The 13,001-nt window shown below is 33.4% G+C and overlaps 1 protein-coding gene across 1 annotated transcript; it reads right to left on the reverse strand.

Annotated features, from left to right (window-relative positions):
* Positions 1-4,167: 4,167 nt before the first annotated feature.
* LOC149197164 (purple acid phosphatase 23-like) lies at positions 4,168-7,220 on the reverse strand. Its single transcript, XM_089403865.1, has 7 exons — positions 6,887-7,220; positions 6,564-6,755; positions 5,624-5,915; positions 5,310-5,527; positions 5,034-5,224; positions 4,636-4,914; positions 4,168-4,476 (listed from the first exon to the last, which is right to left on the reverse strand). The coding sequence occupies exons 1-7, from the start codon at positions 7,200-7,202 to the stop codon at positions 4,294-4,296; spliced, it is 1,671 nt and encodes a 556-aa protein (XP_089259991.1). The 5' UTR covers positions 7,203-7,220; the 3' UTR covers positions 4,168-4,293.
* Positions 7,221-13,001: the final 5,781 nt, after the last annotated feature.

Here is a 13,001-nt window from a genome sequence, read left to right on the forward strand (position 1 = left end):
GACCCTCACCAAAAGTGTCACCAAAGAGAAAATTAGTGACAGGCCTTTAAAGACCCTGACCAAAAGTGTCATTGGAAATGGATTTAGTGACAAACCTTAAAGGACCATCTCTATATACACTTATAACAACGTTTTTATAAAGACCATCACCATATGCGACATTGGTGACACACCTTAAAGGTCCGTCACAGGCATGAAGCATCATAAAAAACTCATTGGAATGATCAATGATGACGAACATTTATTGACCGTCATGAAAAGTAACCAAAAAGATCATTGGTGACGGTCAATAAAATATTGTCACTAGAAGTGTCACCAAAGAGAGAATTAGTGACGACCCTTTAACTAACCTCACCAAAAGAGTCCTTGAAAATGGATTTGGTGACAAGCCTTAAAGGACCATCACTATATACACTTACAACAATGCTTTTCTAAAGACCGTCACCATATGTCACATTGGTGACGGACCTTAAAGATATGTCATAGTCATGACCCTCATGATGACCTTTTTTCTTGTAGTGGGAATGAGAGGATATAGTATGAAATTGCCACTAAAATTTCACACACTACCCATCAACGTTAGTTGTCTTAAGTATCCTTTTCTCTAATCATATTACAATTTTATCTTCTAGACAACATAGTGTTGAGAGCTAGGAAACCAGATTCGTCCCCCCACCCACTCGTGTCTCAAATCCCATGCACAAGATGTGATTATCTAGGAAATATGTCTAATTCTCATGTCCAACGTGCCCTGACACATGTGATTTGATGGGCACTGAGGTTGGATTCCAAGGGAATGTAAATCCAGATTTCGGGACACGTGTCCCTATGAAAAGTGCGTCGTGTGGCCTTCAAAGTCTGATTTGTGTAGAATTCTCAAACATTCTTAGGTGTTTGTGATGCTGTGGGTTTGTGGAGCAACTAAGAAAGGGTTTCAGAGCATTTTGGAGATGATTCAAGAAACATGTAAGTGTATTTTTCTTTTATTTATTTTTTTCATTTTCTCTACAAAAATTTGTATATTAGTTTTCTTACAGGTTTGTGCATTTTTCCTATATTTTTTACAACATTCATCAATAAATTAAGGGTAGCATGGAAGGGGAAAATCAAGGAGAAGAATGTCCCTATTGGTGATGCCATTTTTGTTCCAACTTCATCAGGGTTTGGAAGTGTTCCCTCTATCGAAATTGGGTTCCAACAACAACTTCAAATGTTGAGGGAAAAATGAATTTAGAAAGACAACATGCTCAAGAAAAGAAATATACTTTGTGGAAGTACGTCACAAGAAATCAAGGGCCATGGAACAAGTTGAAGGGAGGATGCAATGATTCTTCGAAATGAAACTATAGCAACAATCATTTCAAGAACGTGTATTATTGTGTGAAGGCCTTACGAGGCTGTGGAATTGGAGCATGTACATAGGTGTCTTTAGCTAAGAGGGAAGAAATGAAAAATGAGGCCAATGTTGGTGTGGCAAGGGTGGTTGCATCATCTAAGAAAAACAAGAATGATGATCCCCTTCTAGTCTTGAGGAAAAGTGACAACCAATTTCCATTTGAGAATATTAGTGGTGGTGTGGGTGAAGCAACAAAATGAAAGGTAGTGGGACTTGGTCCAATGGACACGATTTTGTAGAAACAGAAACAGGAAGAGATTCATCTCACCATTGCATTATTTTTCAATCATATCTTCATATCCTTTAATGTTTCACTCTCACCTGTATTTCTTGAGATGTGCTGAGCTCTAACTCAAGCGGCTTGATGAGGGTATGTCCCTCCATGGTGAGAGAAGCTTAGAACAACATTATTGACCAAGGAAAACATAGAGGTGGAAAAAGTGCTTGAGCCTATTAAATTAACATGACGAGAATGTGGGGTTAGTATTGTTTATGATGGATGGACTCATCCAATGTGCCACACACTCATCAATTTCATGGTCTTCCTTGAGTGGACTAGCTTTCTTGAAATGACTCGATGCACTAGGAAAATACAAGGATGCACATTATATTGGTGAGTTGTTCATTAAAGTTCTTGAAGATGTAGGTGTTGATTCTTGTGTGAAAATCATTACAAACAATGCAACAATTTGCAAGGCTTGTGGCATGATTGTGGAAGTTAAATAATTGCAAGTATATTGGACACCGTGCATTGTCCATGCATTGAATTTAGCTCTTTAAACTATTACTTTTGATGTGCCTTGGATTGGAAGTATTATCTAGGATGCATGGAATATCCACAACTTTGTACAATATCATACAAATGCCCTCACAATCTACAAGGAGTACGCCAATCTATCATTTTTGAAGACTGCATATACATGGTTTTTCTCTTCATTTATCATGGTGAAGAGGTTCATAGAGGTCAAGATCGATCTTAGGGCCATGGTTATTTTAGATTTTTGGTCTTTTTGGAGAAACAGGGATCAAGCAACATAAAAAAGAGTCAAGGACATAGTGGTAGATGACGCTTGGGAGGAGAGTGTAGATCTCACTATTAAGATCATGAACCCTATCATTACTTTGCTACGATTTGCACGTATAGACAAACCCATATTAGCAAAGGTTTATGAGGGATGCGATTCTATGACTGAGTGTGTGAGGACCATTATTTTATAGAGTGAGTGTCTTGAGTATGAGACATCATTAGAGGCCTTCTTCACCACCATACACAATTTTTTTGCAACTGATGGGACAAAATTTGCACTCCTTTGCATTGTTTGGCTCACTCATTGAACCCAAAATACTACAATCATGAGTCGCTGAATGGTGGACCTTCCCCGAGATTCCCTCCTCACATGGATAGTGAAATTTCCGAGGGGAGGAAGGATGCAATGAGGAAGATATTATAGGATAAAGAATCCCTTGAAGAGGTGGAGAATGCCTTTGAATAATTTTCCATTGGCACTCGGTGATTTGCATGCTATGATGTGAGTAGAGTGAGGGGGGCTAAGAAGTCCTATTCCTGGTGGGAAACTCATGGGGCAACAAGCCCTCCTCAATAGCAGTCCATGAGGCTCCTCTCACACGGGACTTCATTCTCTTATTACAAGAGGAATTGAAGTACATATGGGAATTTGCATAGTGTCAAGAAGAATAAGCTTTAGTAATCCACGACACAGACAATGGTGTATATGCACACTAAATTTTGTCTTATTTACACGGAGAGGAATGAGTGGTTCAAGGGAAAGAAAAAGACGTGCCATGTCTTTCCTCATTATATGGGTTTTGACAAAAGTGTTGACTTAGCATTGGCAAACTTACATCTTGATAACTAGTGTTAGAGCCTATCACTTTTGATGATAGTGATATTTTTGAGGGGTCATCCTCCACACCAATAAATACATAGATTACATTGAATATATAGAAGGAGGATGAAAGAGAGGAGAGGAGTGGTGACTATGACATTGATGTTAATTTTTTTGTTGTTGATTCATGAGCTACCTACTACTTTGTAGTTGTTTTGTATTAGCTATTTTATTTTAGGTTTGCATTGCTACTAACTATGTAACACATTCTATTACAATGTACAACTTATAAAGATATGCATAATATTACATTTTACAACTTGTAAATTTTAAATTTACAATGTAAAATATAAATCTATTTGGGAATTTGTATCATGAATAAAAAATTGTGTAGAAAATATCTATTTAGCATTAATTATTTAATATATATATATATATATATATATATATATATATATATATATATATAATGTGTGCGAGATGTCTTTTCCTGAAATGTACGTGGGCGTGTGGGACACCCCGATTTGAGTATCGTGCCTATCATGCGTCCCGTGTCACGCGACTGAAGTTAAAAGAGATAAAATAATATTATCTATTACTAAGCAGAACATCCAAATTCTATACAAATTATATCCAGTTGTTCTAGTTGATGCCTTTAGAAAAACCTTAAAAAAAAAATTATTATATATTTTTAGATGAGGTATATTATTAATTTTAGATGCTTTCGTGCGCGGTGATATATATCGCTGTGATATATATGTAGTGATATATATATATGTATGTTTTGATTAATGTATTGTTCATATGTATACATGATTCATATTCTAATTGGGGACATAATTTTATTAAACATAACCTATCATAAAATCAGCACGCATGTGCCCTAAAATATATGCAAAATGAAGTCAACGGCCCATCGTCGGGAAGAACTTTCCAGAACCATTTTAAATAAAGATTCTCACGGAGATGCTCATTACAAAACCAAACCAGCGCGTCTTTATCCCTGTAAGAGAAATGGCTCGTTTGTCTCTGCTAATTTCTTTTCACTTTCTAATGATCAGAACACTCTTCGTGACCTGCAATTCTACAAATTTGCTCAGTTGCGCTATCTGATGACAAGTGGAGAAGAGAACATTTTTTATTGTCTCTAACAATAAAGATTCGGTCACCTTCACTCCCATATGCGTCTTGATTCCGGTGCCATGTCCATAAGGCGTGCGTTGAATTTTGTACCTATGAAGCACATATTTAAAGTCATTTTCATTGCAGCACAAGATTCCTAAAATATCTACAGAACCAGAACTAGTAAAACCCTAAAATTGAAGTATGTGGATATATTAATCCTATGTGTATGTTTACAATTGGATTTTAGCATTTCAGGTTGGGTCTTACCTCAAGTATGCCATGACCAAAACTGGATTCTCGGTAAGCACTCCATTCTGGCTGCCTGTCCCAGCAAAACCTGCTGTCGGCACCCGAGGTGTATTTGAAAGGACACACACCTCCATATTCTGGGCGTATATTTTTAATATTGGGGCAATACCCAGGATCATCGGCATGGTGCGTGGCAGGCCTCTCAATGTTTCCTCCGTCACCAATAGTGATATATACAGGGCCACATGGATCCAAGCAATAGTTATATACCCGGTTCGTTCTCTCATATGCATGAACCTAGAATATCATACACAACTCAGCATGTTCAGAACATATGCATATGAGAAAAAATAGTTTCCTATGTGATTAATCTGTAACTTATAAAGCTTCAGATCCATGCTTTAATGGTCTCTTACATGTCCATGGAAGACAAGGTCTACCCCATACTCGTAAAGAAGGTCTTCCATCTGACGTCTCATGCATTCGAACTCCTGGTAATGGCTGTTGTAACTATTATACCAAGGGCTGTGCCATGATGCTATTAGCCATGGTGTCACACTTCGATCCACTTGCCTCAGATCTCCCTCCAGCCACATATACTGCTCACCTGTTAATAGAAGAGGTTTAGGTTTCTATTTAGAATTGGCGATTGATAGATATCAATATAAGTTCAATCGAATTATATAACTCACCCGTCCTGTTGTAGTCAGTGTATGATGCTAGAATCAAGAAGTGTACTCCTCCAGCGTTGAAAGAATAATAGAGATTATTATGGGATCCGGATTCCTTAGATGGGACTGCAAATCTGGTATTATAAGATGCGAATTGGATGCCTCCAGCTTGTGTTTCGATCTCACGATTTCCCCCTAATACCATCATAGGCACGCGGGATACCAGCGGCTCCATGAACCTTCAAGGAAATTAGAATCAAAATCAAGAATGGAGTCTAGGTTTTGATAAATTAAATCCCAACATATGGTTGTTGTTAGGCTTTAAGGTAACCTACCTTCCCCATGCATCCCAGCGAGGCTGATAGGCAAAGGAAACCGCCGAATTATTTCCACTTCTAGCATAAGACATGTCTCCGAGCATGAGAAGAATGGAGGGGTCATTCTGCACTAGATGATTAAATGTCGTGGCGGAATTATAAGTGAGACCCAGATCTCCAATCACTGCTATTCGAGGGAGATAATTATCTGGGCCTAGAGAAGGGGGAGTCACAAATTCGTGCTCTTTGCTCATTGCAGATAAAGATTGGTCTCCGCATATGTAATAATATTTGGTGTTTGGAACAAGATCTGTTCGAGGAGAAACGTCTTTTCTATTAAAAATGAACTTTTATGCAATAATCCGCTATAAATAGCAACAGTAACTCAAGGGAAAAAAAAAAAATATGCATGTACAGTCTTAACAATCATCTCCGTGAAGCAGACAGGTGTAAAATGGACAAATACAAGGTGTTTCTCTGAAGACACCACGGTGAAATGGTTATCCATACAAAATCTTGTGGGTCAAAATATAGCTATGTTAAGAGTTAAATTATAGTTATGTGGGTCAAAATATAGCTATGTTAAGAGTTAAAATATAGCTATGTTAAGAGTTAGGTGGCTAATTAAGTGGCTATGAAGTGAAATGTTTATCCACAAAAATTTTATAGGTGAAAATATAACTATGTTAAGAGTTGGTGTGGCTAATAGATAATCATCTCTATGGATTAAATGTTTCTAGCTAATGGTTATTCAGGCCACAAATCTTAACAATCATATAAAATTATATTTTATGGGAAAAATATAACCATGCTGAGGCCCGTTGAGAATCCCCATAACTTTGATCTGATAAATGTCCTTTGGCAATAACCATTCAAATCACAGGTCAAACATGCTCGTGATGTCAAGTTTCACGTTACCAAAAAATAAAAAACAATGGTCTGTGACGAAGCTTCTCACCTGTGAGAATAACATGATGGATAATTCCGGAGGTGTAATTGAAAAGGCCTTTCTCTGTATATGTTTGGCTATAAATCTCAGATGTCCCGTCAGATTTTAAAGAGTATACACCTGTTTCAGTGCCGTAGTACACTTCACTTTTCACTGAAGAAGGATCCAATGGGGTAACCTTGGGTCCGATCTGAGCATCACCTGCACAACATTTTTATAATTTTCTCTAACTCAACATACCCAAATGAATTGATTAACACAGTATTCATCTAACAAACAGTCTATTCATCTGTGCATGAATAAAACAAAGAATAGATGAGAAATCGATCAACCTGTAACCCAAGAAACCCACATGGATTGAGGATCGGTTGAAAGTGCAAGCATTATCTGCTCCGGGAAGATAGTGCCAACGCTCTTCACCAGGCGAGGGTCATTGTTGGGCAAGTCTTCGCTCCCACTGTGTAGACTGCTATCGAGGGGCATAGTCACGGGCTTAAATGGGCCTTCCAATGTTGTGGGAATAGATAATATCCCTGTCACAAACAATACTGTAATAATACCATACAAAATAAAGATCTGCAACCCCATCCTTCGAGTATCTCCTTGCACCCTATGATTTTTTCTCCACCAAGAAGATTTTCTTCCCATGGTGCTGCGATATGTAAAATCTGCAGCACGCCGTTTGTGCTCACGACACCCCAAGATAAATACTTTAATAATATTTGGCGATTATTTGATAGAATCCCACGTCTTCCAACGTCATGGGATGAGCGCCCTAGTGATAACGTTATCGAAAAGTCATCTAAAGTCCTGCCCGTCTGCTTTTAGTAAAGCATAGACGGGATAGTTTTTTAGGTAATAGTAAAATATTCATCATATTTTAGAGTTTACTCAATACGGAGGTGAATAAAAAAGATTTAAATGGAAACTTATCTGTGTTTATAAAATTATAAATTAAAATGTATCTGTCCTGATATATTAGCCTTCATATTTTATAATACCAGAAGCTCATGCACAAGCGTTGTTTAGGGTTTCTTATTTGAAATCTCAATGCGTTGTGTATGACTGCTTATTTTATATCTCAATGCGTTGTGTATGACTTCTTATTTTATATCTCAGTTTACTGGAAATTGCAACGGTGTTGTTACAATGTTGCGGCGCTGCTCTATCTTATCTTTTTATTTGAAAATTTGTTTGAATACATATTTTTTTACCTATTTAATTTTTAAATTATTTTTTTGAAAATTTAATAGAATTATATTTTATTTTTTTTGGTAGGTAAGACCTATAGGATTTGAACCAGTGATCAGGAAGTGTCTTAACAATACACTCATTTATTATCAATCCAAAGCCCCATGAACTAAAACTATATCTTTGTCATATCTAACTTCTCACTTAAATAAAAACACCCAAATTTATTCTTCAATAAAATTTTATTTCCCCTTATAATCCCAACTAAACATTTCTAACCTACTTTAAAATCCTAAACTTAGAAATATTTTCTACAATTCTTTTAATTATTTTGAAATCCTAAACTTAAAAATATTTTCTATAATTGAATCTTCTCTGCATTGTTCACGTTCTCTCACACTACATTATAATTGGCTAGCAACAAAAGGAAATTTAGAGAGCCTATTTTTCAATGCTCTATAACCAGAGCGTTTTTCATGACTTCGTATTTTACCTATAATATTTTATGAATAGCATAATTACTAGTTTGAATTTTTATTTGGATTAGAATTTCATACCATATAATAAAATTTGCATATAGAATTTTAATTTTAAAACACTGTGAGTCTATATTTTAAAACTTTAGATATATATAATTTAGTTTTTTTATTAATAATTTTTTTTATTATAAAATTTAGCTTTTTTATTAATCATTTTTTTAAGTTTGGTATCAGGGCCAATATATCATCCAGAGAGTGTTTTAAAGAAACACCCAATAAGTGTCTATCCAAAATCTTTGGTTATATGTCATCATAATAATAATAATAAACTAGTAACATTTTTCTCCATATTATCATAATTCAAAAACTTAAATATCTCCATTTTTATATAATACCATTTTATTTTAATGGAGCTTATGCATCTGTATCACCTATTCATTAAAATTGCATTTTAGTGGTAGAGATTGAAGATCAAATGATTTGGTTGCCATAAATGTTTTTGTTTCACACTAAAGAGAAACAATTCCAATTAAAGTCAACTCCACATCCTATTGTTCCATTAATTTAGCATTGGTACTTACTAATCCTCTATAGCTCCACCTTCATATCTTAGTACTTTTTACTCCCCTTCTTTGTATTCACTTCCTACTTAGCTAGCTTCCATTTACTTCTTCCTACTGTTATTTGCATTTATGAATATTATCTACATGTCTTTTTTATACCTACTTAATATGACAATACATTAGTGATCAAATCTTATTTCATGTAGTTATGTTTTTTTATTACTCTCAATTCAATATTATAAATATTACATGAATGTATGTTTATGCCTACTTAATATCATGGATAAAAATTGATTCAATGAATACATGATTAGTTATTATTAGAAATTTAACTTTAAATAAGTAGTGTTCATTCATTGTTAATAACAAAAGATAATGCTATTTCAGCGTGTTCTTTTCAAGGTGGTCTCTTACATCATGATGCCCAAAAAATATCATGGATAAAAATTGATTCAATGAATACATGATTAGTTATTATTAGAAATTTAACTTTAAATAAGTAGTGTTCATTCATTGTTAATAACAAAAGATAATGCTATTTCAGCGTCTTCTTTTCAAGGTGGTCTCTTACATCATGATGCCCAAAAAATTGTAGGCTATACTTTTAATGAAATTTTATTAGTTGGAGGTTTTAAGTATTTGATTCTCAAGAAATTAATTGTAATTATTAAAATTATTGGGTTATCCAATATGCAAAAAAAGAAAATAGTTTTATTGTAAAACAATTTCATTGTATTTAGAAAATGGCATTTACCACATGAAATAGAAAATAGTTCACTAAATTCTTTTTGTATGATTCTTATATAGATTATCATTAAATACTCCAAATGAATTCCCTCCCTATGATTCACATATAGAGTGTAAGTAAACGGGCTTATTCAATTCCCTCCATATAATTTTTATATACATTTTAATATTGGTAAACCAGTGTCATCTACTCGTAGTACTTTAAGTGTACCTCAAATTTTAGTATGTAGAAAAAATATTTATTTGAGATATATACAACTTAACACATTATAGGGTACAATATGTGAAATATACATGAAATTTAAACTTATTTTTCATTTTATATGAAAATAATAATTTATTTTAATTTGTCAATTTTCAAAAGCTAAAATGAATATAACTCTTCAAATTAAAATGTAACATTTCCCTTCTAATTCGATTCCTCAATCCAATACACACTAAGAAACCAATCTCTATTGATATAATATGAAACATGGGTTTTAAGTGAAATCATGTCAAATTTCTCAAATTATAAGAATTGAGAATTTCATATTTTTTTTAGTGGGGTAATTTGGTAACTATGATGTATATAGCTTTTCATACATATTTTTATTTTTCATTATTTTCCAAAAATCTTTTAAAAAATGTAATTTTTATTTTTAATTAAAAATGTTAGAGTGTTTTTTGTTTTAATAAAAATATTATTATTAAAAAGTATAATATGTATATATTAGGGTAAGTATATGAATTAAATAGTTGGTAAAATGTGATAGGTATCAATCCAAAATAAGCATAAAAATAGTTAGCTCATGACCCCTTTGACATCATTAACATTAAAACAAAATAGTAAAAAATAACTAAATTATATATATTTTTTAAATTACTATAATTATAAAAATAATTAGTATATATGTTAAACATATATAGATTTAAAAAAAAAGGGGGAGCATGGTATAATATTATTAATCATGTAGATTTACCCCCACTTAATCATGGAGATTGTTAATTTCTAAATAGAATTTAGTTACAATACCATTAGCTAATATCATGGTTTAGCAATATCAGAGAAAAACCATAAACCACTTCATATGACACTTGTTCATATGACAATTTCTTCTAATTAATCAATTGCATTAAAGGAGTAAAAAGGTCATAAGTACTTTGAAAACACTTGTCAACCATTCATTTGTTTATACTACTATGAATATTCAGAATATTGCTTAATATTTCAAAATATTTCATGGAGATTAAATTGTATAATCATTCATAATCAAATAAAAATTATAGAAACCCTATTTCAAAACCATTATAAAAGAAAAATAAAATACCAAAAAAATTAAGAACTCATTCATTTAAAATATAGATTTGAAAATTCTCATTTAATAAAGATATTTTTTCTATAAATTTTATTTTAAAAGATTAATTACCCCTAAGGCTTTCTCCATGAGAAGAACTTCCTCCCATGCCACTTGTACTATTGTGGGACTTTTATTTTGATTTTAGATGACTAAAATAGTGTTTGCCATTGAATTGAAGACCAGACTAGTATTATAAGTTACAATTCACATACAGTTCTATAGCCACTATAGAATCCTATAAAAGAATGAGAGGGTCATGAGATTTTCATGATTTTTTCTTGACTCTCCCATCTTGTTGTGGGCTTTATTTTAGCTTTATTTGTTTTTTGTGGTACCATCTTATAGTTCTCGCCATTACTTTTACGAGGTGTTGAAGTTCAACTCTTCTTCTCTAATGGATATGATTTTAGACATGTCAATTTTGAGTGTGTCTGATATGGTTATGAAATGATATGTTTATTAGCAAATTCACAATGTTAATAGATATTATCTTGGGCCTAAGAGAGGGGAAAATAAGCTCCAATCAGCTATCCAATAACTAGATGTATTCTTAATGTAGTCATCAAATTTTACTTTGCTCTATAAATATTTTTTTAAGTTGTAATCTCTCTCCCTCTACTAAAGCATGAATTGCAATTTCTATAACATAGGTGAGACTACTGCAAATCAATTCCAACACCAAAACTAGAGCTGTAGGCATTTATCCTAAATTCACAAAAAATTAACAAAATAGATGCTATACTAATTCTTGTGTCAGAAGATCCGGTAGACAGTTCATTCCTTATTTCAAAGCTATTTCACTTATTAAGCTGAGTCTTCCTTATTTCAAAATTGTTGTACTATTCTAGTTAAATCCTCCTCCACCTATGATCTTGTTTTTTTTATTCAATAATTTGTTTTGTTTTTTATTAACAATAGGCAAAGTTAATTACTTTTAGTTTTGATGGTATTGTGCCCAAAAAGTGTTGCAACAAATTATATCCTTTATAAATAGGACTCTAATGAAACGATTAAAGTTTCATTAAATTTGTTAAATGAAACGATTCAATTTGTTTGTGAGAAGATCACGCTTAAGTGCAAGGTCAATGGATGAAAATCGGTGTTTATATGAATATGAAAGTCAACTCTATAGATGTTATTTCCATTAGCTTCACTAAGTAATCGAATCACAATATCTATTGAATTACGATTAAATATCTAGTAGCATCCCTGTGACGTGCAATAAGCTGATTTCGACTCATAACAACAATAATCAATAATCCCTTTATCTACAGATTTCCCCACAAAGCTAAGACTATGAAATATTCGAATCACTCTTTTAGTATCCCTCAAAGAGTAAAGATTCGGAAGCCTCCACTATGCTGTAATCAGCCACCTGATAAAAATAATTGTACATAAAGTTGAATAGAATAAGTATTATTATTTAGTTGCTCAAAATACATGTAATATAGTTTCAAGGCACATGATAAAAATATTTCTACATAAAGTTGAATAGAATAACTATTATTATTTAGTTGCTCAAATTCCATGTAATAGAGTTTAAAGAATTAGATGAAAAAAACTAAACAGTGAATCATTATGTGTAACAATCATTATGAACAATCATTATGTGTAATAACAAGTCTTATATAGTAGAAATTTTTTGTGAAAATTTTATTAGGGAGGTTCGAGCTCTCCAATTTGATATAGGGTTTGAGTTAGGGTTTGGTAGCCTGTAACCATGGCGGGACACGGAGGAGGGAGTTCCAATCCCTCCTATAGCTAGGTTGGTGGGAACAGAACCAAGGGAGACCCTGACCCTCAACATAGCTTCAAGAAACAAATGGAGGTGACAACTCACTATATTAACACTCGAAATATAAGACCTCACGCACACGAAGAGAATCACTAGGAAGATAGGAGGGAGAAGGGGACACGAGGTAACAGTGAGAAAGTTGCATCTATGAGTGCAATACAGGTCTATAAACCTAAGTCAACCATTATCCCTCGGGTAGTTTTAAGTGACCTAGCGATTTAGGTGTAGAGAGATGACATGGTGGAACATGGAGTTATATGCAAATTTATGGGGATTTGGCCGACGGAGAAAGCTTTGCACACATGGATAAGGAACCACTAAAAACCAATGGGAGA

This window comes from Pinus tabuliformis, chromosome 2_2, assembly GCF_031772625.1.
Source record: "Pinus tabuliformis cultivar Carrire ecotype Pingquan chromosome 2_2, CPIR1, whole genome shotgun sequence".
Taxonomy (NCBI): domain Eukaryota; kingdom Viridiplantae; phylum Streptophyta; class Pinopsida; order Pinales; family Pinaceae; genus Pinus; species Pinus tabuliformis.

What these genes read in the sequence shown, in the direction of transcription:
- LOC149197164 (XM_089403865.1), bottom strand. Translation starts at nt 7,202, where the DNA reads ATGGGAAGAAAATCTTCTTGGTGGAGAAAAAATCATAGGGTGCAAGGA. An exon ending in CACTGACTACAACAGGACGG is followed by an intron (nt 5,225 to 5,309) that starts GTGAGTTATATA and finishes TTCTATTAACAG; the next exon opens with GTGAGCAGTATATGTGGCTG. An exon ending in TTGGTCATGGCATACTTGAG is followed by an intron (nt 4,477 to 4,635) that starts GTAAGACCCAAC and finishes TGTGCTTCATAG; the next exon opens with GTACAAAATTCAACGCACGC.